The sequence below is a fragment of the Vanessa atalanta genome, chromosome 17 (assembly GCF_905147765.1).
Source record: "Vanessa atalanta chromosome 17, ilVanAtal1.2, whole genome shotgun sequence".
Taxonomy (NCBI): Eukaryota; Metazoa; Arthropoda; class Insecta; order Lepidoptera; family Nymphalidae; genus Vanessa; species Vanessa atalanta.
Genome location: NC_061887.1, coordinates 8,585,796 through 8,613,352, shown reverse-complemented (window position 1 = coordinate 8,613,352; position 27,557 = coordinate 8,585,796). Strand labels below are relative to the sequence as shown.

The following is a 27,557-nucleotide window of genomic DNA, read 5'->3' as shown; positions in this document are numbered from 1 at the left end:
TTAGTTGACAAAATAAGAGCATCTTGCCTCCATGCCATTTAACCACTTTATTCGTATTTATTTATTGTTTGGTACGTATATGAATAATTTGTCTGGCGTTTTTATCGTTGTACTTTCACATTGGGGCACCATACAGTATTTATAATACGAGGAATTCATTATTTATTAAAAAACACAATTGACTGTCATACACAAACACGGCTGTTTCGCGAGGTGTGACGTCATTCAAGACGCCATGACAATCTTGGCCTTTTTCGCGGTCAATTTCAAGTTCATTTCTAAAAACTCAAAATACTAACTTAAAAAACGTATTTTTCTTAAAATAGTATATTTTTGGGGTGAAATAGATGCTAAGCTATAGTTTTAAACTAATTTCCAAATTTTGTCAACTAGCCTATTGACAATTTTTGGCTTATCGTATTTAGAATTGCCATATTAAATTTATTATAAAATACCTTAATATTAACCAGTTTTATTGCTCCGTCTTAAAACTATAAAAACCTAACGATACGTCAAGGTTCACTCAATCTAGATATTTGAAATACGGTATTGTTATAATTACATTTAACTAGATGTTACATTTCCTTTTCTTATATATTCGTTATTAATGTATTTCAACCGTTCAAGTATCAGCGGATTATTTGAATATTCTATGCCAAATGCTGATATAACTATATTTGTAACCGATATTACAAATATAAATATAACTATGACATCGTTGAGAATAATTGCTGAGGGCTGGTCGCTGTCGTCGTTCAGGTCCAAACCGCCAATTACAACGAATAGTAATCCAACAAGAAGCTAGAAGGATCAATATTAATGTAAATTTCAACAAAAATAAAGATACTACGGCTAAATATTTCTATAATTCAAACAAATACAATTAAAATTTTGTCAGTGTTACAACATGACGTTAATACTTAAAACAACAACTTTTATTATTATAATAACTATTAAGTTAGTTTTTATTAAATAGATATGAAATACAATGTCGTCCAATTTTAAAACAAAGATTACGTGTCAAATCATGGATACAGTTTTCGTAAAGGTATGTAAAAAATTAAATCATGAAAGCGATTAAACATTATGTTCGCCCTCGGAATGTGCTCCGTTCCTTATAATATTACGCTTTGTGTTGTGCTAGGACAAACCTACCACGGTACTTTAATAAAAATAATTAAATAACGTAGCGGTGCACGAACGTATCAACTACTGGAGCAATGATAGATATGCTGAATGATGGAGGTTCTCCAACAACACGGACACTCACTAACTGTCAGTGTGGCTATAACGGTTTCCCGCCCCACAGAACCCCAAAACCATCGTAAAATATTTAACAAAATCAAATTCAAACATAATCAAGTTCCATATATCTTGCAAGAGAGGAATCAAAAGCGGAAACAAGGATGTTTAATACGGTGACCACAAACGCAATCGCTGTGGTAGCGTAATTAATATTAAGAGCAGATGTCCGATGTTGAGGCTTATGAAATCGGCAATCACGTAGCAAGTTCAGTGTGAGCAGCACTAGACCCATCGCCACCTACAAATCTCTTATTTTACTAGACCTATTTCATGATAAACATTATCAACAATTTTTTGCCATTTTTTGGTATTTTATTTCGAAAATCTGTTTATATTTTTAGAAGAATACGAAAGGAAAATTTACATAAAGAAGTAAATTCGCAGTTTTGCGATAACTATAAAAATAAAAAAGTTAAAATAATACATAAATGAATTTTTTTTAATTATCTCACCTGTAAAACTATCGAGATGGATATAAGGACAACTAGTAGCATATAGAATTCATGCTTAGGACCAACTTGAAGCACATATTTCAGTTGAGAAGCATTTGAAGTTAACAGGGCAATGTCCAGCATTCCTTGCGCGACAGTCTTCTTCGTCGCGTACCGATTGGCATCAAGCCCTTTAACCTGCAACGGACATTGCAAAATTTTTAATCGAAGCGTAGCCCGATCCCTTGAAGGCATTCACTTTTTTATATGATATTAGATTATTTAAAAACTTGAAAATATGCAATGAAAAATTACAGTTGAACAACCTGTTTACGTTTCCTCCGTTAGGTATCAGATTTTTAAAGTTCACGATGTTATATATCTACACTTTGATTATAAAAATATTTATCAGAATTGCTCCGAGATTTCCTCAGGAAGTTGTCTCCACGTAACAAACTTTAGTCTTCAGTTAGTGTTCAAGTTATTAAATTAGAATACAGTGGAGAAAATGGAGGTGCCGTTAAAGGTTCTGGTTAAAGTTTCTGGCTGTCAATTCGTAAGGTATCTTTAATAAAATGTCTTTCAAATTTCAATTTTGTTATTGTCTCTTAATCTCAACAAACATCATCTAATATTCTCATAATAGCTGTCCGATCCAGTTTCGCATATAATGGCCTAAACATTAAAATGTTTATACAAGTATACAAAAAAATATCATGTTTCTTTGGCCCAGGGCTTTTTTGAAGCCCTTTTTTTGGGCCCAGGTTAGCGTACTGTTATACCCTGGCTCTGCTAGGCTTATTGCTGACAGGTCTACTCTGACTAGCTTGTACAGCGGTTTGCCAATAAGTCTAGTTTCGAATTGTAGTCCAGAGTTCAGTTCGTCTTTATCCTCTGACTCGAGCGGTTGCCTAAGGATTTATTTCCTCGCGTACTTAAAATTATCCATATCCGTAATTAATGTTATTAAATAAAAGTTCGTGAGTGAAAATAATTTCTCTTTTTTTTAAAAACCGATTTTTCAAACATCGCATAACAATTTTGGTGGCAGCGGTGGGATACGGAAATTTCCAGTTGCCAGGCACCGCTCCGCGAACTCGTTCCGTATCTCGAAATTAAAATAAAACAAAGACAAAGTGTTCTAAATCATATCCTGTGTTAGTGCATAAACATAAGTGTAATAAATAATACTTATGGTGTTATCCTTAACGTTTCGTTACGAAATCCTGCTAGATCCTGTGAGAGGTCTGCTTATTCAGTGATAAATAAAACATTGCAATAACTGAGCTGTTATTGCCGGCATCAATCTACTATATCCTGTAAAGAAAACTATTGTGGGGTGAACCAAAATTTCTAATCTTCGGCTACGTGAAAGGTGTTCTAAACTCCAAATCTGAAACATACATACATACATTCGGCGTACATATATCCTGCATCTGTAATACGACCGAGAACCATATTCGTCACTCGAAATTATCCGAGAATCGGTAACTGGAGAAAGGCGTCTGGATCAAGTCACAAGAACGTGCCTTATCTCAGCGGAATGATCCCGGTCACCGGCGCTTTCTTATCGGCCGCCTTCGCGCTACTCGTACTGTGAGTCTTTGGTCATTGTCTAGACTAAATTTAAGCTATTTTTTTTATTTATCGCTAAAACAATTTGATGTTTGGTATTCATACCTGGAACTTTTAATTTCGTTTCGTAAATACAATTATGCCAAAAGTTCCCAAAACTGAGGAAAGTAAATTAACTGTTGAAATTCCTGAACCACATCAGGGTGAAAGTGATACTGAAGTGAAGTCACCTGCTCTTTCTCCTCGAGTTACCAGGAGAACTGCAGCAGCTCACGCAATGGCTGAGCTCGAATTAAATACTTTGTTCAAATTCATTAAACCATACGATGGTAGTAGGGAAACTATTAACTCATTTCTTGTAAACTGCGATAATGCTTTCGCTCTTGCATCCGACACTCAAAAGCCTATTTTGTTTAAATTTATTCTCAGCCAGTTAAATGGTAAAGCAGAAGTTGCCTGCTCTATAAAAGAATTTGCATCCTGGGATCAGCTGAAAGAGTTCCTAAAAACGCAATTTAGTGAGCGTAAACACTATTCGCACCTTCTTACCGATCTCCAAGAAAATAAACAAAACCCGCAAGATAGTGTGAGTCAATACGCGTTACGCACAGAGACATGTCTCTCTCAATTATTGACGGAAATATCTTTATCCAACACTAAATCCAAAGAACTAGCTGGTCGCACTGCAGCCATGGAAGACCTCGCTCTCCATCACTTTGTCATGGGACTTCATCCCCGAATCTCGAACATTGTAAGATGTAAATCTCCTAAATCACTAAATGAGGCGATCAATTTCGCTATTTCCGAAGAACGCATACAGCAGACGCTGTACAGACGCCCACAGGTGGACCAAAGACCCAATAATAATAATAACAATAAATTCAAAGCCGGTCCTTCTAAACAAAATTTTAATACGTATCCTTCTCCTCAGAGACCAAGCCCTTCGCCACAAGGTCCTAGCAATGTATTTTGCCGTTACTGCAAAACCGCTGGACACGATATCTCTGTGTGTAAGAAACGCGAATATAATAACAATCGTTTCAGGGTTCAACAAAACCAAGTGATTAATCCAAACCCTTTCAGGCCTTCCCCTCGTGTAAACTTCCTCGAACAATCTGAGGAAAATATCGGCTATGACGAAGTAGACTCGCCCGCCGATAATTTAAACGAATAGAAGTCTCGTCACGGTGTCGCCCGAGACAAAGTCCAAAAGTCGACACACCAATAAAATCTTCAAACTCCAGGGACCACTTGGGTAACCAGCCCCGAATAAGCGCCCTATCTTCAAATTCCAGGGACCACATGGGTAACCAGCCCCGAATAAGCGCCCTATCCTCTAATTCCAGGGACCACATGGGTAACCAGCCCCGAATAAGCGCCCTTTCCTCAAATTTCAGGGACCACATGGGTAACCAGCCCCGAATAAGCGCCCTATCCTCAAATCCTAAGGACCACTCGGGTATCCAGCCCCAAACAAGCGTCCAGTTCTCTAATCCTAAGGACCACTCGGGTAATCAGCCCCAAACAAGAGTCCTAATTCAGAAACCAAATAAGGCCAATCAACAGGGTAACCAGCCCCAAACTGACGGTCAGAAAAAATTCAAATCAACCCTACATGATGTTAACAATCCAAGTATTCCTCCCTCGTCTAACGATAATATCCATAAAAAAATCTATGAAGTGAACATAGATACTACCAAAAGATTACTACCTCACGTGTTACTTGATACACAAGCATCAGACATACCCCTTTCATTGTTGGTCGACTCAGGTTCTGCTATATGTTTATTAAAGAAATCCAGCATCCAAAATACCCAGAAGTTAGTCAAAGAATCGATTAAACTTAAAGGCATAGACCCCAATGATGAATCTACCCAGACTGAAGGTCATTTCCAACTCAAACTAAAATTGAAAGATAGTAAATCCATACCATTCAAATTCCATGTAGTCCAAAACATCAATCTGCCTTATGACGGCATCATAGGCACCGACTTCCTAACCGCCTTTGGATGCAAAATAGACTATACACATGATATTTTGAGAATAGGAAAGTTAGATCTTAAACTACATTTTTCTGAACCTTTCTTCGTCATTCCACCTCGTACAGAAGCTGTTATCGAATGCTCGATTCAAAAAACTGATCTTAAAGAAGGTATCATTATGGATCAACATATTTCTGATAATTTACTCATATCTAATTGCATGGTAAAAATAAAAGAAAATAACCGCGTTAATTTAACTGTCGCCAATATATCAGAAACCTTTGTAAATGTCAAAACAAATTTAAATCTCAATATCGAACCTCTGCATTCTACTGCGTATCCAATCAATACGAACACCCAAGAAGTGATCAACCGAACTGACGAGGTAATTAATTCACTCAGAAAGGATCACCTAAATCAGGAAGAGAAAGATACCCTTATAGAACTCTGTTCCCAATATTCTGATATTTTCTATTTGCCGAACGATCAGCTAACCTATACTTCAGCCCTTAACCATCAAATTAAGACGAGTAGTGATATTCCTGTACACACCAAATCGTATAGGTTTCCAGAATGCCACAAGAAAGAGGTTGAAACTCAAATTAATAAAATGCTTGAACAAGACATCATAGAGCCTTCATCATCACCTTGGAGTTCGCCAATTTGGATAGTGCCCAAAAAGTTAAACCCTCAGGGCCAACGTAAATGGCGAATCGTAATTGACTATAGAAAATTAAATGACATAACTATTGGAGAAACTTACCCTATTCCACAAATAACCGAAATTCTTGACCAGTTAGGACATAGTAAATATTTCTCAACATTGGACCTCACTTCCGGTTTCCATCAAATTCTCATTGCTCCCGAAGATGCTCCTAAAACAGCTTTCTCCGTACCCCAAGGCCACTTCCAATTCAATAGAATGCCTTTTGGGCTTAAAAACGCCCCATCCACTTTTCAAAAACTTATGAACAACTGTCTTTCTGGCCTTCAAGGTTCACGATGTTTCGTCTATTTAGACGACATCGTCATCTATTCTCATGACCTAAGTTCTCACATCGAAAATCTGAGAGCTGTCTTCGATAGAATCCGTGATTTTAATCTAAAACTTCAACCGGAAAAATGTGAGTTCTTAAGGAAGGAAGTTGCCTATCTAGGGCATATTATCAGTGAAGATGGTGTCCAACCAAATCCAGACAAAACCAAAGCCGTAACCGAATTTCCAGTTCCCCAATCTCCAAAAGATATCAAATCCTTTTTGGGTTTGACATCGTATTACAGAAGGTTTATACCAGATTTCGCCAAGCTGGCTAAACCTCTAACGTCTCTTTTAAAGAAAGATACCCCATTTAAATGGCACAATGAACAACAACTTGCTTTCGATACCCTGAAAAATAAACTCGTCTCTGCACCAATTCTGGCATACCCAGATTTCACACAACCCTTTCTTTTGACATGTGACGCTTCCAACTTCGCAATATCTGCAATATTGTCACAGGGACCAATTGGAAAAGATCGCCCGATTGCATACGCGTCACGCACCCTAAACAAAGCTGAGTGCAATTATAGTGTCACTGAAAAGGAATGTCTAGCCGTCATTTTCGGAACGAAAGTATTCCGACCATATCTATATGGTCATAATTTCACAGTCCTGACGGACCACAAACCACTAGAATGGTTATTTAATTGTAAAGATCCGGGATCACGGCTAATCCGTTGGCGTCTGAAATTAGAGGAGTTCGAATATAAAATTCAATACAAGAAAGGGAAAATTAACACCAATGCTGACGCTTTATCTCGATTCCCTGTCAATCCAGTCCAGCCTGTAAATGTCCCTAAAACTAATCCTAATATAGAGGAAGAACCCTCTCATGAATTAGACAAGGATCTAATGGACCTACTAATATCACCACCATCATTTAATCCAGATGAATTAAACCAACCTTTATCTGACCCTCTTGACCTTGGTAGAAATACCTTATCGTTACCTGAAGTACCTATAAACTCACCTTTTCCGAATCTTCTTGATCCCAGTGAGGACATCGTACCACCTCCTGAAATAAACTTACCTCCTAATATTCCTGATATCCTTAGGAAGGAAATTGAAAATGAAATGACGAATCCGCCTGAACTCTCGCCCGCTCCCGAACAATTGCCAACCACTGATGCTCAAATCATTATTCCAACGTCACCTGCAAATGCCCCTCTAGACTTACCTGATGATAATTATTCTACTTTCTTAAGAGTAATGAATAATAAAGATAAAACTTTCACCACAGACATTCAAGAACATAACGAAGACATAACAAAGTCAAAACAAAAAATCGTTATTATACCCACTTCTATTGACCTCGACGAATCGAATCCCTTTGTACAAAATATTCTTGACATCATACCCGATAGCTCCGATATTCTAAGTAAAGAAAGAACTCTTAATTCATTCTTGTCTTTCACACACGAAGACAAAACGTATTACTTCCTCTTCTTTAAAGTCCATCATTTCGACAAATCCACTTACGAAGACATTTATGAAAGTCTTAAGTCACTCAGAAACGAATTGGTTAACAATCTCGATAACGATGTTGTTTCAGATATAGCAATAACTGAATTTAAAAACCCATTTGAAGTTCATCAATTTATTAAAATTTATAACATGTTTCTGTATTTATTCGATAATATGAACATCAATATCCATATATATAAAAATAAAATAATATACCCGTCACTCTCTGAAGTTCCGAAAATTCTTAGGGAAAACCACGATATCCCTATCGCTGGACATCTTGGTAGCAGTCGCATGTACAACCGAATACGGGAAACCTTCTATTGGAAAAACATGCGTAGCGATATTGAAACTTTTGTTAAAAAGTGTCCGCAATGCCAGACTAATAAGGCTCTCAGGCAAATAAATCGTGCCCCGATGCAAATCACTAGCACGTCAACAGAACCTTGTCAACGAATATCTCTTGATATCGTTGGACCACTGCCTGAAGCAGGACCAGCCAAATTAAAATACATTCTAACAATACAGGACGACCTTACGAAATTCTCTTCTGCATATCCAATCCGTAGTACCACAGCGGAGGAAACGAGTGAATGTTTACTTCACTACATATCTATCTTCGGTATCCCTAAGACAATCCTCACAGATCAAGGAACAAATTTTACATCCGACCTTTTCAAAAAGACTTGCGAATTTCTCAAAATAAAGAACCTTTGGTCCTCCCCGTATCATCCACAAACCCAAGGAGCTCTAGAGCGAAGCCATTCGACTCTTAAGGAGTATCTCAGATCTTTCACTGACGCAGAGCAGTCAAATTGGCCTCGTTATGTTTATACAGCTATGCTCACTTATAACACAACCGTTCACACAACAACCCACTTCACTCCCTACGAACTGATGTTCGGGAGTAAGCCAATCATTCCAAATTCCATCTATGAAGAATCATCAGGAGCAACATACCCTGATTATGTCCGCATGCTTCAGAACCGATTAAAATATTCACGAGAGAAAGCCTTAGATTTTATAAGGAAATCAAAAGACTCCTCAAAGACTTATTATGACACTCGCACACGCCCAATTAAATACAAGGCAGGCGATTACGTATATCTCAAAAATCATTTAAGAATGCGTAAAGCACTCTCACCCCTTTGGAAAGGGCCCTACAAAATAATTAGAATTAATGGTAACAGTACACTTACTTTACTTATTAACCGACGTCACGTCACGCATCACTTCGACCAAGTGAAACCTGCCGAAATCGGAACAAACTCGTATAATAATAACTTGTAATGGGTAAAATTAAAATATAATAAAGTTTTAAAATTTAAATAAAGTAAAAGAGAGTATATTTATATATTATATACCTATACCTATATAAACCTACGTATATTAGCTTACTGTTAATTAAGATTATTATTTGCAGTTCGGTTCGAGGTCAATCTTTTCAAGATTTCATCCAGCCGATTACTTCAAGTTCGGGTCTTTTCTTTGACTACTTAGGAAAACTCAAAATTAATAATGTCCAATTAAAAATTGTAATACCTGTAGATATTTCACATTTTGGCCCTCACATACAAAATATCGAAACAGCTTTAGGAACTACAAGGCGTTTGTGTTTTCAAACTTATATTATTCAAGCTGATGCAGAATGTAAAAGTCTGTTACAACCATTATCAACGCGCTTTCAAGACATGAGTAGAGAGTTTGCATCCATTTCGCACCTAATAGATAATAGAATCAAACGTAATGCATGGATTGGAGGTATAGGAACAATCCTAAAACAGATTTTTGGTAATCTAGATGAAAACGATGGTTTGAAATACGATGAGGCGATAATATCCTTGCAAAATAATGAAAAGCAGTTGACTTCACTGATGAAAGAAAATATCTTAGTTACTACTTCAATATTGACTTATTATAATGATACCTTGCATAAAATTAAAAATAATGAAGCCAATCTTGGTGAAGCTATCGACAAGCTCTCTCTTAGTGTCAAGAATATTTCTGAAATAACTAACGGATTACAAATACTTGCTAATATAAACGAACTACTTGACATCCTAGAAACATCAATACTTACTTTATCATTCCAATTAGAAGATATAACTAACGCAATTTTATTTAGTAGTCAAAATATTCTGCATCCTGCAATAATCACACCAAGTCAATTATACAAAGAGCTCGCCGATAACTACAGACGTTTACCAAACGACCTCGAATTGCCTGTTGCTTTAGATATAAGTTCTATCCATCTTATTTTAAATATATCTAAGTTAGTTTGTTACTATGTTAATAATAAGATTGTTTTTGTTCTACAAGTGCCACTGGTCCAAACCAGGGAATACGTATTATTCCATAGTATTGCAATGCCTACACCTTATAGACCGGAAGAACCTAGTTCATTTAGCTTAATCATACCCAATAATAAATATATAGCAATGACCAAAGACAAATCCTTTTACTGTATATTCGACACTCTGGAAATTTGCAAATCAGTAAGCCCAGGAAACTTCATATGCGACATCGAAAATGTGTATTCCACTGACGCGAAACCTACCTGTGAAAGTGAATTATTAGCAAAAGTGATAAGTGAAAAACCATTACAGTGCGAAACAAAAATCATAGTGGGAAAACTGGACATTTGGAAATCGTTGACGAACAATAAGTGGCTCTTCATACAATCGGAACCTAACAAAATTTCTATTGACTGTCTGAATTCTAAATTGTATGAAACAAATATTTTAGGTACAGGCATTATTAGCATCCCTAAGAATTGTATCGGATATTGTAAAAGTACTACACTAATACCAAAATATATTGTTTTAAATATTACCTCACCTGTAAATCATATTCCCGACTTTAGCTTAATCAACGACACTTGCTGTAACTTAGATAAGTTAAATAATATAGCAAGTAGAGTGTCTCCTATCCATTTACAAAATATAGATTTAGACGATTTTAATTCTGAAAATAAAAATAAAATTAAAACTCTTTTAAATGATTTAAATTCTATGGAAAAGACATTAAGCCCTCATATAATTAGGTATGGGACACATTACTCCGTTTCTATAATCGTAGTATTAGTTTTTATCCTTCTATTTTTAGGTTATTTAACATATAAGAAAATAAATAAATCTGGCAGCAACCTACCTTTTCAAATTAAATTCAACCCCAAAAGATCATCACCTTCACCTGCTCCCAAAACAATAAACATAGCAGACGGACAAGACTCTGAAATAGAAATGACTTGCCCTATCGCTCCACTTAGGACTAAAATTTAGCAGAGACTTTGCATCAACCCCAAAGTCTCCTCTTAAAGGGGGAGGTGTTATACCCTGGCTCTGCTAGGCTTATTGCTGACAGGTCTACTCTGACTAGCTTGTACAGCGGTTTGCCAATAAGTCTAGTTTCGAATTGTAGTCCAGAGTTCAGTTCGTCTTTATCCTCTGACTCGAGCGGTTGCCTAAGGATTTATTTCCTCGCGTACTTAAAATTATCCATATCCGTAATTAATGTTATTAAATAAAAGTTCGTGAGTGAAAATAATTTCTCTTTTTTTTAAAAACCGATTTTTCAAACATCGCATAACAGTACGCAGAACACCTCACCATAGTTTCATCACAATCGGATGAATAGTTTAGGAACGTATGGGTTAAAAATATACAAATAAAATTATTTGTATTTATTGAGAAGAAGTTTTAAGCTAGTTAGTGGAAGTTCGAGGGTAAAGTCTGTTAATTATTACTAGCCTTTCAGACATTTAGACTTTCAGTTCTGACTTCGCAAGAATTAAAAAAAGGATTTACCGATCATGCATTTTTTTTAAAACTAAATAAACAAATATTATGTGTAAAACTAACGCTGTCGAGCTAAGCTATCGTCTTCTGTTAGCATTGTCTTATGGCGTAAAGTGCTATTTACAGAAAATTCTAAACTTAATATAAGTATCTATTATCAAATAAAATTAATCAAATTTGTTTATCATCTAGTGTTCCACTTCATATAAAAATATCTCATATTGTGTTTTGTTTTTAAAGTTATATATTCTCGCACGCACACACACACGCACGCACGCACGCTCGTACGTATGCACGCATGCTCGACAATTTTTCCTTTAGCAACGTAAAGATGATATCTCATGCCTGTATAGGCAAGAGAGGCGATACTGTCAAGCTCTCACTTCCAGACTCTTGAGAATTTTTACAGTAAGAAACTAAAGAGGTAAGTTTCGTTTGATTTTGCATTGTACATACAAAACTTATAGATTATTTTTCACATGCATATCTTACCTCTAACAAATATTTAAACGCAATTATTATATCTATCTTTTATAAATAACCTGACATTTTATCTAAAAATATCCTTCACTAACGAGCTTAAGGTGTGCTTGCCTGGATTTTAACCCGGGACAATAAATTACAAACCAAGTCATATTCACTGGGCATCGTCATACTTTTGTATACAATCTATAAACTATAATAAGTGTAGCAGTACGCCGAATATTACTGTACAATAAATATTTCTATCTCTTTCTAAATGATTTTAAAAAGATAGCAAGTAAAACTAGGTAATATCTATTTTAGAAACAACACCAATGTGAATTGTGATTAAAAAATATTACCGCTTCACAGATTGCCGTCGACGCATCTTGATTGTTCAAAACATCATCTATATTCACTTCCTTTGTACATAAATCGGTTTCACTTTTTCTTTTATTTTCGTCCATATTTACTTTTCTACTATTAAATTATTTAAAAAATGTAATTCACTGTTTGTATTATACCAGTTTGCGTGTTAATGAGAACTAAGATTTAACAGTAACATTTAACGGAAATCATCATAAGTTTCCTTTGAACAAGGCCAGTAGAATTAAAAGCCAATTTTCGAATTAAGTATAATAGCTGTTGAATTAAAAATTTTATTCATGACCAAATATAAATATTATAATTACGTTTAGACGTAGTAAGTCTCTTGGTATAAGTACGTATTAGGTACATAGGTTTATATTTCTGCGAATCTCTGCGGCAATATTCAATCAGAAAAAGAAACATTCTAAATATATTATACATTAATATTTTTGCAGAAAAGTGCAAGCAGAATTGATCATTAAATCTTGGCAACCTTATATAACCTTACGTGTCTCGGAAATTACTTTAGGCTTAAACCATCCGTACGGTAATTATCAGAAAGGTCTAATAATAGTAATTATCACTCGGTTGGAAAAAAATATGTATAAATATTCTTATTACTGGTTAGTGCATCCGTCTATTATAATAGCCGGGAATCAGAAAAACTCTTTAAACCTAACAACAAAACAAAAAATGTTTCAAATAAACTAAGTCGTCTTGTACAATAATTATAATAATGTGCTTCAAAATTGATATCAGATAAAACGTAATTTATAGAATAGAAGTCGGATCGGTTTGCTTGTTTAGTAAATTCATATTATGTAATAAACTACGGAACCTTTAAATAATGAAATCTAGAACCTAATTGATACTGAACCTCAAACTTAAAAACTAAAAAAACAATTTAGCATTCGATCGTGTGTAATTTTTAGCGTTTTGATGTGTTGTATAAATTCTGATTATTATAATCATAATAACAATGTATAATTTTGTTTTTATTTTCTATTAGAAGTAGGTTTCACTTCTTACGACAAAGCAAATCCATTGATGTAACTAGGTGCGCAGTTAAATAATAATAATTTAAATAATTACTTTCAAAGGACACATCTAGCCCTAATTAAGCTGGCAAAACCATTTTAGAAATGGATATATTGGTAAATCTTAGAAATTTTAATAAATGTCAATTTCACGTAAATTCAAGTAATTTACACATTAATTTTATTGAATATTTTTCAACCACTCACCCCATTCCTCAAGCTTGTTGGGAAAATAGATGCCATTTTGGACTCGTAAGTGAAAATATAGAAACGGTAAAAATAAGTATTTAGATACTAAATAATTTCAAACTCAAAAAGTGAAGTTTGTTATGACTATTAAATAAGATTATTCAAATTTTTCATTGTGTTGCATGTGAATCTAAAAGACAATGCCAACTGCAAATAGTAATGGTAAAATCGATGTCGTTACTTGACAACGACGAAAAGCAACATAACACCTGATTTATGTTATAGTAATTAAAATGTTATAATTTTTCTCTTAAATAATATGTATTATATGTGTCTTTATAAAACTGTTGGGAATAAAATATTTATTCTTGTTAAAGTATTTTTAAGCTTCAAAGGCAATGTAATTCAAACAGAAAAAAAGACAAAAGCCTACTCCTTTTTTAGGTCATAGAACTATTTACAGAAAGTTACAAGTCCAACTTTTGAAAAAAAAAACAATCAGATTATTAGGTACCTTTAGGATGTAGCTTGCTAGCTATTTTTCTATGAGATTTTAAATAGCGGAAAAACTTTATGAATCTGATGACGAATATTATAACAATAAGGATAGCAAAATAATAATGCACAAACCATATTTTTATTACTTTTATACGTAAGTAGGTACTTAAAACCATAAAAACGGTAAAATCATTAAAAACGCAACTAAATACTGTTTTATTATAAAAATATATAGACCTTCTGTTGAGCCCACAAATAAAGTTTAGTCATAAAGTTGATGTGAAAGTTTTAAATCAAAAAAAATAATCCAGGTTTGTACATAAGCGATAGAGAGAAGTTACATTACAGAAGTTATCTTACAAATTTTTAAAACTTCAAATCGCGCTCTTTTATTATTGTTTTTTTTTATTTTCATAGTTCTAAATAATAACTAAACCTTTTATACGTACATAAAACAAAACATACATCCTTAAAGTATTTATAACATTATTAAATTTATTAATAACTTTATCTTAATTCATAGAATGAAACGTCCAAAATGTTCTTCCCGCCCGCCCGCTCCGCGTCGTTGATGTTGTGCTAAAAGTTGTCTGTCAAACAAAAATATTTCCATATCTTCAATGGCATATTTTTTAGTTTTATCATTAATACATTGTATTTTTAATTTAGATATATTGTACTAGTTATATGGGAAATATTAATAAGGTGTTTAAATTAATTGCAAAAGTGTTTACCAAGTGTGCAGCAAAGTGGATTCGATTGTTTTGTTTTTAGATTCATAGGTAGTGCACATAAATCTGCCAGATGTTGCCTTCTATGCCCATTTTATTTACAAGAGACAGCCAAGATGCCTTTGGAAATAAAATAGAACCTAGTACAAGTTATTTTAACAAAAGTATTCAAGCTCAACCCATCGTTCAATTAGAGGTGAGTCAGTGCGTGTTATTTTGTAAAATTTTCTTTACGTGAATACTTCACTTATTTATTGTTTTTTCGTCTATAATTACAACGTAATAGTCCTTTAATATGATAAATGTAGAAATAGTTAATTGCGCCTTTAAGTATTGTAAAAATAAACGATCATTAACGATTCATATTTGACATGGTGTCTGCCATCTTACTTTACTGATAATCTATTTTTTAATTATGATTTATTTGGATCAAGGCCCATTCTTCGAAGTCAGCACACAAACAACAAAATGATTTACAGAATAACACGAAAAATAAAACGAATATTAAAAAGAAAGAAGAACAAGCAAAACCAAACAGTGATGACAAACCATTGGAAGCAGGTAAACAAGTGAAGTTAAAATAGAAAGTTTTATTAATTGTTTAACTAAAGTGAAAATAAAATATATGAAACATGGATATTAAAGTAATATTTAACAACTACTAAAAGTTTCCTAAAATCTATAAGAATAATTAGAAATTATAATCAACTATATTGACCCTAATAGTAATATGCCAATCATTGTTACAGTTCCAACTGATATAGTATATTAAAATCTATTAATATCATAAATACAATGTAATATATATGTTATATATATTATTTGTTTATATATATTTAAAAACATTTCAGCACTTGTTAAGGCATATTATGCAAAAGTTCAATCAAGGTTTGCTTCTCACTCATCGGTTCCTACGAACAAGTTTGTGCAGTTCAGAAATATTTTGAAATCATTTGATCCATCGATGGAGACTCCCATAGATTTGTTTAAAAAGATTGAGCAGTTATTTGGTGAGGAACATAAGGATATTGTAGAGGAATTCCTTCTCTTTTTAAAGCCTGGTCAAGCTTCACAAGTTGGCAGGTTTATGGATCATTTTATGATGACTCAAATAACAAGATTCATTGCTCTGTTACAAGTAAGTTTTATATATATCATATATAATAGTGATAAAGTACTCTCTAATGTTCTAAAATATATTGAAACTTTATTAAAACTACTACTACTATCTAAAACTATGATTCTGTGACTTCTACAGAGAGCTTCATTTTGAAATGGGAGTTCTATGTCACACATAATGAGTTTACTCAGTATGAAGAACAATCAGTTTCATTTTAAAAAATAACCTACAGCAATAAATAAGTCAATATTGATTTAATAAAATTTCCATATATTTTAGAATAAAATCATAATTGTGTTCTATGGCTAGATATATATATATTATCTATATATATTTTTTTTTTTTCTATACAGCTAGCATGCATTTTGCGAATGGTAAAATGGTTATTGCATATAACTTTTATAATAATATACAAAATAAGATATAAATCTACAGATATATATCTTGTTTTTTTTTCTGTACTTTAAAGAATGATATCTGAGGAAATATCTAATTTTAATATTCATGGCTAACAAAATAACCTACATATTAATTTTGTTTCAAGTTACATACATATGCATGAAGTTCATTAGATCTTTAATGTAAATATTTCTTTTGCAATAAACATAATGTTTCTTATATTTAATATGATGGAATTTCTTAAGTTATTATATACAAGCAAACCAACTTCTTATTGGGTCTCCTATTACAGTGGTAGAGCTTTGTGCAAACCTGTCTGAGTAGGTACCACCAACTTATCACATATTCTGCTGCCAAACAGACTGCTGTTTGGCAGTAGAATATATTGTTGTGTTCTGGTTTGAAGGGTGAGTGAGCCAGCTTAACTACAGACACAAGGGGCATAACATCTCAGTTTCCAAATTTCAAACAACACTAATATCAATGGGCACGATCAACTACTTAAGATCTAGTGATACATTTTAAATAAGCCAAGCAATGCCATTACAAAAAGATTTTGGGAGGGATTTGTGCAAGCTCATCTGAGAAGGTACCATCAACTCATCAGTAAACACTGACAAACAACAAGCAACCTTCATGTTGCCAGTTTAATTTTGAAGTAGAATCGGTAACATATCATGACAATAAGAGTACTACTACTAAAAACAATCTGATATTTTTGTGATACTTACATGAAAATTTTAGTCTGATTCATTCATTATCTATATATAAAAATTGATGCTAATTTCACTTAAACATGATCCAATGCTGATCATGATGCATTGGATCATGTTTATTCGAGCAGTTCAGTATCATATTCATGTATTAAATATTTATGTGTTTATTTAGTCTTAGCTGTTTGTGATACATTACAATTTCAAATATTTAAGTGTCTTGGCAGTAAAGTTTGTGTCACTCCTAAATGTTATTCCATGTGGTATATCTGTATGATTACAAGAATATTTCATAGTTTTATGGCAAGGATCTTTGGCTTCTGATTTTGAGTTATGCAGTTCCATATCATCATTCAGCCTAGCCGAGTACTCTACTGAATATAGGCAACCATCCTCTGCCTTGTATTCAGTGGGGTCCCATCACTTCTGAAAGTCATTGATCCCCTAACCATAAGAAACCCTCAATATTTGTCGGTTCGCGATCTAGATACAAGGACTCACTTGTTCCTAGTCGAAGGCCGTTGGAACCTCCAACAGGTCAACATACATAACCAGCCCTCTACCACTTTTAAAATTTCCTAAAATCAAGAATATGCTTCTTCTCCATATAATCTTTTCAATGGATTTCATTTTTCAAAGATACTCCGAGCGTAACTCGCTGAGCTACTTGTAAACTAACCTCGTGGTGGTTATTTTACACGTAGACAAGACACTAATTCTCTAAAATAATCATTTTTCGTCCTCTCAAACTTTCGACACTGCTGTGAAGTCTAATACTTTAAAAGAAATTTCTGCTAAATCAACTCCTGAAAATTCTCCTTTTTCCTTTAGTCAATTTACTGATAGTGATGTTAAGAAGAACATTTTAGCAATAAATTCTGATGCCATTGGTTCGGATTGCATTAGTTGTAAGATGATCCTCCCAATCCTAGATATCATAATTCCTGTAGTCACACATATTTTAAACCAATCCATTATCCTTCGTGAATTCCCTGAATCCTGGAAAGACACACAAGTCATCCCCCTCCCCAAAAAAACAAATCCTTCATCTTACACTGATTATCGTCCTATATCCATTCTCCCTTTCCTGTCTAAAGTACTTGAGCGCCTTATTCACAATCAATTAAACCAATACCTTTCAAAAAATGTCCTATTGAATCCTTTACAATCTGGCTTTCGTCCTGATCATAGTACGACTACGGCTCTGATCAAAATAACTGATGACATTAGATTAGGAATGGATAATCAACAGGTTACGGTGTTGACATTATTAGATTTTAGTAATGCTTTCAACACTGTAGACTTTGATATTCTTCTTGCTATTTTGTGTTCTCTTAACATATCTCCTAAAGTAATTGATTGGTTTCATTCTTACTTTTATGGGCGCCGGCAACGGATAAGAGTTCAAGATTCTTTCTCAGAATGGGCTCCTATAACTGCTGGCGTTCCACAAGGTGGCGTGTTGTCTCCCCTCTTGTTTTCGGTCTTTATAAGTACCATCACTTCTCATATATCTTCTCTGTATCACCTGTATGCAGATGATCTTCAGATCTATTCACAAAGTAAAATTGCGAACCTTCCTGAAACTATACATTTAGTTAATAATGATTTATTAAATATTTCAAAGTGGTCTACTGCATTTGGATTACGTGTAAACCCAAATAAAACACAGGTGCTGATTATTGGTAGTTCAAAATTAATTTCACGTATATCTTTTTCGGATCTCCCGGCTGTACACTTTAGCGGTGTTAACATACCGTTCAGTGTTACAGCTAGGAATTTGGGAATTACCTTTGACCAGCACCTATCTTGGGAACCACAGATAAGTGAGGCTAGTAAAAAAATTTTTGCAGCCGTTGGCTCCCTTCGAAGATTACGCAACTTTCTACCCATCCCTACCAAAATTATGTTAGCACAGTCACTCCTACTACCAATTCTCGATTATGCTGACGCTTGTTATCTTGATCTAAAAGAGGAGCAACTTAATAAACTTGAGCGTCTCCAAAATCTTTGCATCCGATTCATATTTGGTCTTCGTAAATTTGATCACGTTTCTGAATTTCGTAAAAAGCTCAAGTGGCTCCCAATCCGGCTTCGCAGGAATACTCACATCCTTCAACATCTGTACTGTATTCTGTTCAATCCGTCCTCTCCTTCATATCTAAAAGAACGTTTTCAATTTCTCTGTTCTTCACATAGCCATAATCTTCGCTCTGAAGAGAATTTGGTGTTAAAAATACCTCCCCATACAACATCTTTTTATAGTGACTCATTTACAGTCCATTCAATTCGTCTTTGGAACTCTCTTCCACTAAAAGCAAGACGTGCACCAACTATTAATTCTTTTAAAAAAATGATAAAAGAGCACTATCTTGCTTCATGAAGAAATACTGCAATTCAATATTTTATTTATTATGTAAGTATCTATAGTATGTAAATGTATATGTATATTATATTGTTATATAATTATATATTTATGGAATATTTATTTATGTATCGTATATATATTATTTATTATTGTATCTATTTTTTTTATGTATTAAATAATTTGTACACCTCTACCATCCTATCTCTCTCCTCTACCAAAGGTTGCCTGGAAGAGATCGCTGTTTTAGCGATAAGGCCGCCTATTGTACATTTTTCTTTTCTTTGTTTTTGTTGTACTCCTATTATTTTTGTCTATATTGGTGTGCAATAAAAGAGTATATAATTTTCGTTGATGCTTTTATTTTGTACATGTGGTACATACGTAATCCAGTCTTACCGAAGGTTGCCAATTACTTCCCACCCAAATCTTATTGCATCATGTAAGTTGGCTTTTCTGGTCTTGTCCAATTTTACACTGAGATAACACCGGATAATTACCGCCGTTTAGGTGATGAAGCGTTTTGGCAAGATGTTAAGAGTCGACTTTCTGAAGGCTGAACTAGTCATTTCAGGCCAGGCTACGTCGGCTTGTGACAAATTTGAGAGAAGTGGTCGTGTGTCATTCTGGCTGAGACTTATTTTTATGAGAGTGTCTTTTTATTTATCTAAATAAAATCAAGATCGCCTCGCTCCCGTTTTTTGATATCGATCGAAATAGATGTGATCGCTCTTTCAGATTGAGTTGAACTGGTCTATATTTCACCTTAATAATTCATCAAGAGATCGTTAAAGTATTGTAGCGTGAAAAAGAAGCGCTCATCATCAAGCAGTAAGATTCTAGATTCACCATTTACTTGTCTACCAAATTCAGATTCTTTGACGTCGCCCATAAATACGTTTGTGATGATGATCATTATAATGTCCTGAAGTCATGTCATATCGTATCAAAGGCATGTCATATGTGCCTTTGTTTCCTATTATTTTTAACCTAAGAAAACTTTCGGAAATGTATCCGGACCCTTAGTGCGTCGGATGGACCGTGTTATGTGGTATTCTTACCCATTAAAACCACTGCGATGGTCGTGAATCGGAGTGCTTGTAAATTCGTGTCTATAAAACGTATCCACGGCTCCTATGCTATGCTTTGCAGCACTCGTTACTTAGCAAGGCTCTACTCAAGAGGCGAAAATCTCGACCACGACCTCCCTCACTCCTCGCTAGCACTACTGGTTGCTGTTACCCTCAGTATCTGATAAAGATCACGAGAGTTGGAGTTGATATGTGATATGTGACTTCTTGAGGGAACGGTTAATTCAAGTTGTCTTGGATGGCTGCTCTTCCGATCTAATGCCCATTAACGCTGGGGTACCTCAGGGATCTGTTCTCTTTGCGACCTTGTTTCTGTTGCACATAAACGATCCTTTAAAACCTGGTATTATTAGCTACGCCGATGACAGCACAGTAATTGAGAGGTACGTGTCCAACTCGCGAGCTAGTCCAGAGGAAATACGGTCCTTGAGAGAGTCCATGATTGGACGGGTGAATGTGACATTGCAGTGGGTGTCCGATTGGGGTGACGCCAATTTTGTCCAGTTCAACTCTTCAAAAACACAGGCGTGTCTTTTCTCCTCGAAAAAGAGTAGCTTCGATTTAACACCCACTTTCGAAAGTGTATCATTACCGATTACTAACCATCTAGGGCTTCTAGGTATTACCATCACCTCTAACCTCAACTTTGGCCAACAAATTGAGTCTATGGTACAAGCGGCGTCCAAGAAATTATCAATTCTTTCAAAGGTTCGGCGGTACTTCAGCTCTGAACAGCTGCTTAATCTTTACAAAGCCCAAGTTCGATCCCGCATGGAGTATTGCAGTCATCTCTTGGACGGTGCAGCCAAATATCATCTGGAAGCTTTGGCCTCAGTTGACCGAAGAGCCCGTAGGTTAATTAACAACGAAAAGCTCTCAAATAGCAGACTACATACTCTTGAGCATCGTCGTCGAGTTGCCAGCTTATCGGTTTTTTATAGGATACACTTTGGAGAGTGCTCAAAGGCTCTTTTCAAACTGGTTGAGCCATCCCCATTCCTTTATAGGACAACTAGGCGCAGGCAAAAGTTTCATCCATACGTTGTTGACATACCCAAAATTCGAACCAAATGGTTTGACAGCTCGTTTTAGGTGAGAGTCGCCAAAATTTGGAACGACCTGCCTGGGCCTATTTTTCCTGATGAGTTGAACTCTGGAACCTTTAAGAGTAGAGTGAACAGGTTTCTTTTGGATGGGCGTGTACCACCTTCGTCTTCATCTACACTTTCCATCAGGTGAGATGAATAAAAAAAAAGAATCGTTGCCTCGAAAAACACTTAAAACCGTTGGTCCTGCGTCTGATCGTATAGGATTGTAATTGTGTTGGAATAAGTATACAGAGTATCTTTGACACTTCTACACTGATAAATATGAATAGCTCCTCCATTAAAATCCAGACATCCTGGCAGATACCAGCATTTTCCTACATTTCGCTACTTACAAATAAGTATGCGTCAATTTTGTAAAGATGGGTTGATTCGTTAAAGCTAGTGAAAATATAACCCATTAATCTTCCGACATCTGAATTAATAATATAATATGTATTTTTATACATAAATATTATCGTAATGAGTTTACGTTTATGTATATGTATATATTAAAACATGAAGTATTAAAAAAATATTTGTATTTTACATTATTGATATAACGTTCGAATTGAAAAAATGAATCGTTAAGGTATAAATTTAAAGAAATCAAGATATTATTGTTGCTTCTCAATATATATTCTGTAATGTTATGTATGTACGTTTAAAAATATTAACGATTTTATGAAAAAATGTGATACTCATAGCATTGATACAATGCACAAACACAAACTTGTTACTCCTGTTACTCGACTGCATACAGTGAGTAACTCCTTTGCGGGGCAATGTATACGGTTCTACTACAACAGAATGCCAGACAGCGTTCAAAATGCCTCTGTTGCAAAATTAAAAAAAAAAAATCTGGAACACGCTTGTGTGCGTAGTTATTATAGAATTAGTGAATTTACCATTAATACCACACCTTGGGAATGAAACGATCGCTTCCTGGCTATTTCTATTCGTATTCAATTGTGTAAATAATAAAATTGACAAAAAAAGACCCATTCAGTTTCTTTCACCGGTTCTTCTCAGGTCAGGGTTGTTTCTTTTCCGGTGCTAATTTTTCATTTGACTATCAATAAGTAACTGTAATGCTTCTATATTAAAATAATTTGAGTTTGAACGCTTTATTTATATGGATATTTGACTAAAAGATTATTTTAAATTATACTACAAAGTAACGTTAGCCTAGTGTTGCTATAACCATAATTAAAATGTCATTGGCTTTGGTATATTTTGATATTTTTTTTGAGTTTACAGTGATAGATATCACACGAGACAATACTACACCGTAGATATTCGTTTTATTTTATTGCGTTACTTCACGGTCTAACAATATTATGTTAATTTAAAAGTTGGCATTGTTCGTTTATGGTAAATGATTTATTATGTAATAATAAAGACGGTTAAAATAGTATGGGATATAACATAACTAAGCTGTTAATGAACTACTTTACTTTGATTGAATTAAAATGCATTTTAAAAGTACATAGTTAATTTTTGTCTCACTTATTAAAGTTTTTGTGTGATTATCGTTTGTCATACTAATATTGCTGTTTATAAAAATTGGTTAGGAAAAATGGCGTAATATGTTTGTGTGCACTTTGCGTGTTACGTTTGGTTTTATGCTGACATCACGTCGGTTTGGTTATATTGCTGTTTTCTTTTTGTTGTCCCCGTTTATTTGGAATAACAAATAATTGGTGTTTTGAAAATTGCAATATATTATTACAAAAAAAAAACCGTTGAATTTATTTTATATATTTATTATATCCGGTCTCCAACATGTACGTTGTACGGCCTGTTAATTTCCCACTTCTAGGCTAAGGCCTCCTTTCCCTTTGAGGTTGCTGCTCCAATACTGGTTGGTGGATTCGCATATGGCAGAATTTTGTTGAGATTAGTGACATGCAGGTGGCACGATGTTTTCCTTCACCGCCGAGCACGAGATTAACTATAAACTCAATCATCAGTTAAGATGTACGCGTTCTAACCACTGGGCCATCTACTTGCTCCGGCAAGAGCTGAGATGGCCCGGTCTCCGATGGATAACCATATGAACACTCCGTGTCAAAATACATACATTCAATGTTTTATACTGACAAAGACTTTATGCAAGCTCATCCATTGTTGTGTTTCGGTAAAAGGACATTTCATTATAGTTCCCAAGGTTCGTAACGCATGGGCCATATAAGGAGTGGTTAAATTTTTTTACAGCGACTATGAGTAGTAATGACCATCAAGGACTCCATTTGCCAAACCGCCTATATATATATATATATATATGTATATCATTAAATAAATGTCACTCAGCTCAGTATCTCAGGGGACAACTCTTATAATCCTTGTACTAATTGATGTTATTGAGTTTGTGTGTGCGAGTATTGTCTGTTTTTTGTATTTACCACATAAGATAGGGCTATAAGATTAATGTTAAAATATTATTCAATTATGCAGTACAGTTAAAATATTGAGCTTGATTAAGTTGTTTAGCTTTCGTTGTCATAGTAATTTAAATTTTAAGACAAATAATTAAGTTTCTTTGCAATTAAATATCTGCATATCGTACGTAGCGTGTTCATGTTTTATTTAATTTCATATATGTGCAGGCAATATGCATTGATTAATGTCTTACACCAAAATGGGTTTTAATTGAAATTGCATACTCGATCATCTGTGCCATGAATCGTTATATTCGGCAGTGCCATCGTTCTGGACTATTGTTTTCAGAATGTCTATAGTTGTCGCACGGTTAATGATTTAGCTGTTGTTGTTTGTGCAGGAATATCTATATGACATAAAATATATTACTATTAGTAAGGCTCTCTAGGCTCTCTTATCTTCAATATAACTCTTGTAAGAATTTAGTACGTCAAACTCGTTTATCTGGTATAGGTTTATTTTAGTTTATCAAAGTTGGTATCAAAGTTTTCAAAATACATACATGGCTTTTGGTAATTCTGTTCGAACTTTTTAAAAATCCATAATAAAGTCTTTTCTCTTTACTGTATTATTAAATTATTTATATTAATTTAAATTTTTAACAGTTATCAAGTTATCACTCCGATGTATTCCGTTACATATAAATGTGTAATCCACCGCCTTGAAATTACCAAACCTATATACTAAAACAAAACTTTACGTCTGTTTCTTTATGTTACTAAAAATCTATCATGTATATTAAAAAGAGAGTAGGATCCAGAACACTACCCTGCGAAATATCGTTTTTAATCGGTGGTTCTTGCTTCCAATTATTACTTTTAGGATTCCGCACCCAAAGTAAAACGGGACCATATTAAGACTTCGCGGTCTGTTCGTCCGTCGTCACCAGGCTGCAGAACCGCGATAGCTAGACAGTTGAAATTTTGACAAACTATGTATTTCTATTACGGCTACAACAACACATACTAAAAACAAAATAAAATAAATATTTAAGGGCCTCCCATACAAATAAAGCTATTTTCTGCTCGATATCAGTAAATGTAACAGATAGGCACTTGAAATATTCACAAAATACTTAATTGTATATTTACTTTAAAAATAAATAATAAAATTAAAATAAACTATATTTTTCTCTCATACAACAAAAGTTATTTTTTACCGTTTTTTGCCCGATCTTAAAATCAGCACTACATAAACGTTTGAAATATTCACAAAATATTTTTAACAATTAAATATTTGACAGAAAATTTACTTACATTCAGTGTGTCGCGTTATGCACTTTTTTAGGGTTCCGTACCCAATACGAAATCGTGCGCGAGTCCGACTCGCACCTGGCCGGTTTTTTTACTATCAGTAAAATAATTATAAAACCTGTAAATTTCCAACGGCTGGGCCAGGCCTTTTGAGGCGAAGTTCTCTCGCTTTTTGACGTTTTTCTATATTGCCAAGCAGAAGATCAATTATAAAAACAAATTAAGCACACGATAATAATTGCGGATCTGGGTCTGACCCAGACAAGTATCTCTGTACTTTTCTGGGTCTGAATCCGCAATTATCGATGCACACGTTCTAACCACTGGACTATCTTGATTTTCAAAAACGTATTATTAAAATATATATTTATTATTTTTAGACAACGTTCAGTCGCAAACCTACAGTTCTGAGGAAGATAATACGCGCAATCACAACGAGTATCAACAGCGGGAACAGTTCGGATTTGAAGTCGAGGGTACTGCCACATCTCAGGTCCAACCCACGACTTACACAGATGTTCAAGTCCCTGTTCCCAGATGAACGTCCCCCAGACAGGTGACATTAAACTTGTATATTTTGTTTTATATTTCAAATTCTTAATAAGTGTTTGTTTTATTGCCATTTTGAAGTCACTGGAGTAGGTACGGTCCGAAATGGCACTTAACAAGAAAAAAATTTAGCTTAAAAATAATATTTTTTAATGAGTATATTGTAATAGAAACATAGCAATTACATACAAAGGAAAAGCACCAAGTTTTATAGAATTAATATATATTTCTATATAAGTAATATGAATTTCTTTCACAGCGTTTACGAAACTGGTACGGATATTCTACAAGAAAGTTTTCTAACTTCCGACAAGGGCTATGACGTTTGGGAATTTGAAGACAAAGACAACAAAAGAAAACCTGAAGCAAAAGTTCTAGATTCTGAGGCAAGTAAATGTATTAAGTCTTAAGTCTTGCTCAATTACTATTTTTTTCCATAGACAATTTATTACTTTTTTGCTAACCTAACCGTTAATATTATTGTGATCTAAGAAATATAATACATTCTAAATTCGTTTCTGGTATTTATTTATATTTTACTATTTTCAGTACTTACACGGACGGGTTTTCCTTCAACACGGCAGATTTTTACGCACAGCTTGTGTTACTTATCCTTACAGTAAAGAGCCTTATAGAGTTCACGCAAGACGATTAGCCCCAAATCATTGTCTTTCACCGCCCGAATCGGATTCGGAACGAGCATCGCCCAAAAGAAACGCAAAAACAGTCTGTAAAATACCACAGAAAAGACCGAGAAAACAACTCAAATCACCGACAAAAAACGCTAAAGACGTAAATGATAACACGAAAAATTCTATCACAACCCCGTTGAATAACACAAAAATTAAAGGAAAATCACATTCGAGAAGCAAACATTGTAAAAAAGAGGACGTCGCGGCTAAGAAGAAAGATAAACACGACACAAAAAGTCCTTGTTCGAAAAAAGACGAGGGACTTAAAGTGAAACAAACGAAAGTAGATGTTCCAAAAGTAGAAAGTAGAAGTTGGACACGTGACGAGGATAAGACGATGTTGGAAGTGCTAAAAGGAGAGCCTGGCTCCGAACAAGTATTCTGTCGCATAAGAGAACAGCTCCCCCATCGCACGACGACAGAAATCAAAGAAAGATTCTGTCACGTTATGAACCTACTGCAAAAAATGGCGGTCGGTGACGTCACATAGTAGTAGTGGATCTGAATTTATTAGTGCTAAGTAAAAGTGTTATTTATAATTTTATATATTACAAATAAACGTTATTTCTTATAATTCTTTTGTACTTTTTTTATTGTTAAAAATTATCAAAATCGTCAACTAAAGCCAAAAGTCTTTTTCCAGTTTTCGTCAATCCTGCCGGGTCTCTTTCTTTCTTTACAAAATGCAAAAATTTTAAACTTCACTCTCAAGTGTAAAAGAAATAGGTCTAATTTATTTAATTTCCATTACGTCAGCAAAAAATTGTACACGCTACCCAAGCCCTACATTCTTAGTTAAATTTTATTTTACTAAATAAAGATAACAAACTTTGAGAATAATAACATGAAACGTAAATAAATCGAGGTATGAAATGAATTATTTTCGTTTCGCTTGATTATTTTAAAAACTGTGACGTATTATTTGACATTATTCGTAGGTCATGCCTGGCTACTATTTACAGAAAACTG

At 34.3% G+C, this 27,557-nt stretch overlaps 2 protein-coding genes across 2 annotated transcripts; one reads left to right on the top strand and one right to left on the bottom strand.

Annotated features, from left to right (window-relative positions):
* Positions 1-564: 564 nt before the first annotated feature.
* LOC125070662 (ninjurin-1) lies at positions 565-14,418 on the bottom strand. The gene is made up of 4 exons (XM_047680609.1): positions 14,386-14,418; positions 13,669-13,710; positions 1,758-1,934; positions 565-801 (listed from the first exon to the last, which is right to left on the bottom strand). The coding sequence occupies exons 1-4, from the start codon at positions 14,416-14,418 to the stop codon at positions 565-567; spliced, it is 489 nt and encodes a 162-aa protein (XP_047536565.1).
* Positions 14,419-14,696: 278 nt separating this feature from the next.
* On the top strand, positions 14,697-27,163 carry LOC125070240. Its single transcript, XM_047680022.1, has 6 exons — positions 14,697-15,075; positions 15,314-15,440; positions 15,731-16,017; positions 25,728-25,903; positions 26,156-26,282; positions 26,446-27,163. Exons 1-6 carry the CDS (start codon positions 14,953-14,955, stop codon positions 27,076-27,078), a joined length of 1,473 nt encoding a protein of 490 aa, XP_047535978.1. The 5' UTR covers positions 14,697-14,952; the 3' UTR covers positions 27,079-27,163.
* Positions 27,164-27,557: the final 394 nt, after the last annotated feature.

What these genes read in the sequence shown, in the direction of transcription:
- LOC125070662 (XM_047680609.1), bottom strand. Translation starts at nt 14,418, where the DNA reads ATGACTAAACTTTATTTGTGGGCTCAACAGAAG. An exon ending in ATTTGTGGGCTCAACAGAAG is followed by an intron (nt 13,711 to 14,385) that starts GTCTATATATTT and finishes TTCACTTACGAG; the next exon opens with TCCAAAATGGCATCTATTTT. An exon ending in CCATCTCGATAGTTTTACAG is followed by an intron (nt 802 to 1,757) that starts GTGAGATAATTA and finishes TGATCCTTCTAG; the next exon opens with CTTCTTGTTGGATTACTATT.
- LOC125070240 (XM_047680022.1), top strand. Translation starts at nt 14,953, where the DNA reads ATGTTGCCTTCTATGCCCATTTTATTTACAAGAGACAGCCAAGATGCC. An exon ending in TGACAAACCATTGGAAGCAG is followed by an intron (nt 15,441 to 15,730) that starts GTAAACAAGTGA and finishes AAAACATTTCAG; the next exon opens with CACTTGTTAAGGCATATTAT. An exon ending in GATGAACGTCCCCCAGACAG is followed by an intron (nt 25,904 to 26,155) that starts GTGACATTAAAC and finishes TTTCTTTCACAG; the next exon opens with CGTTTACGAAACTGGTACGG.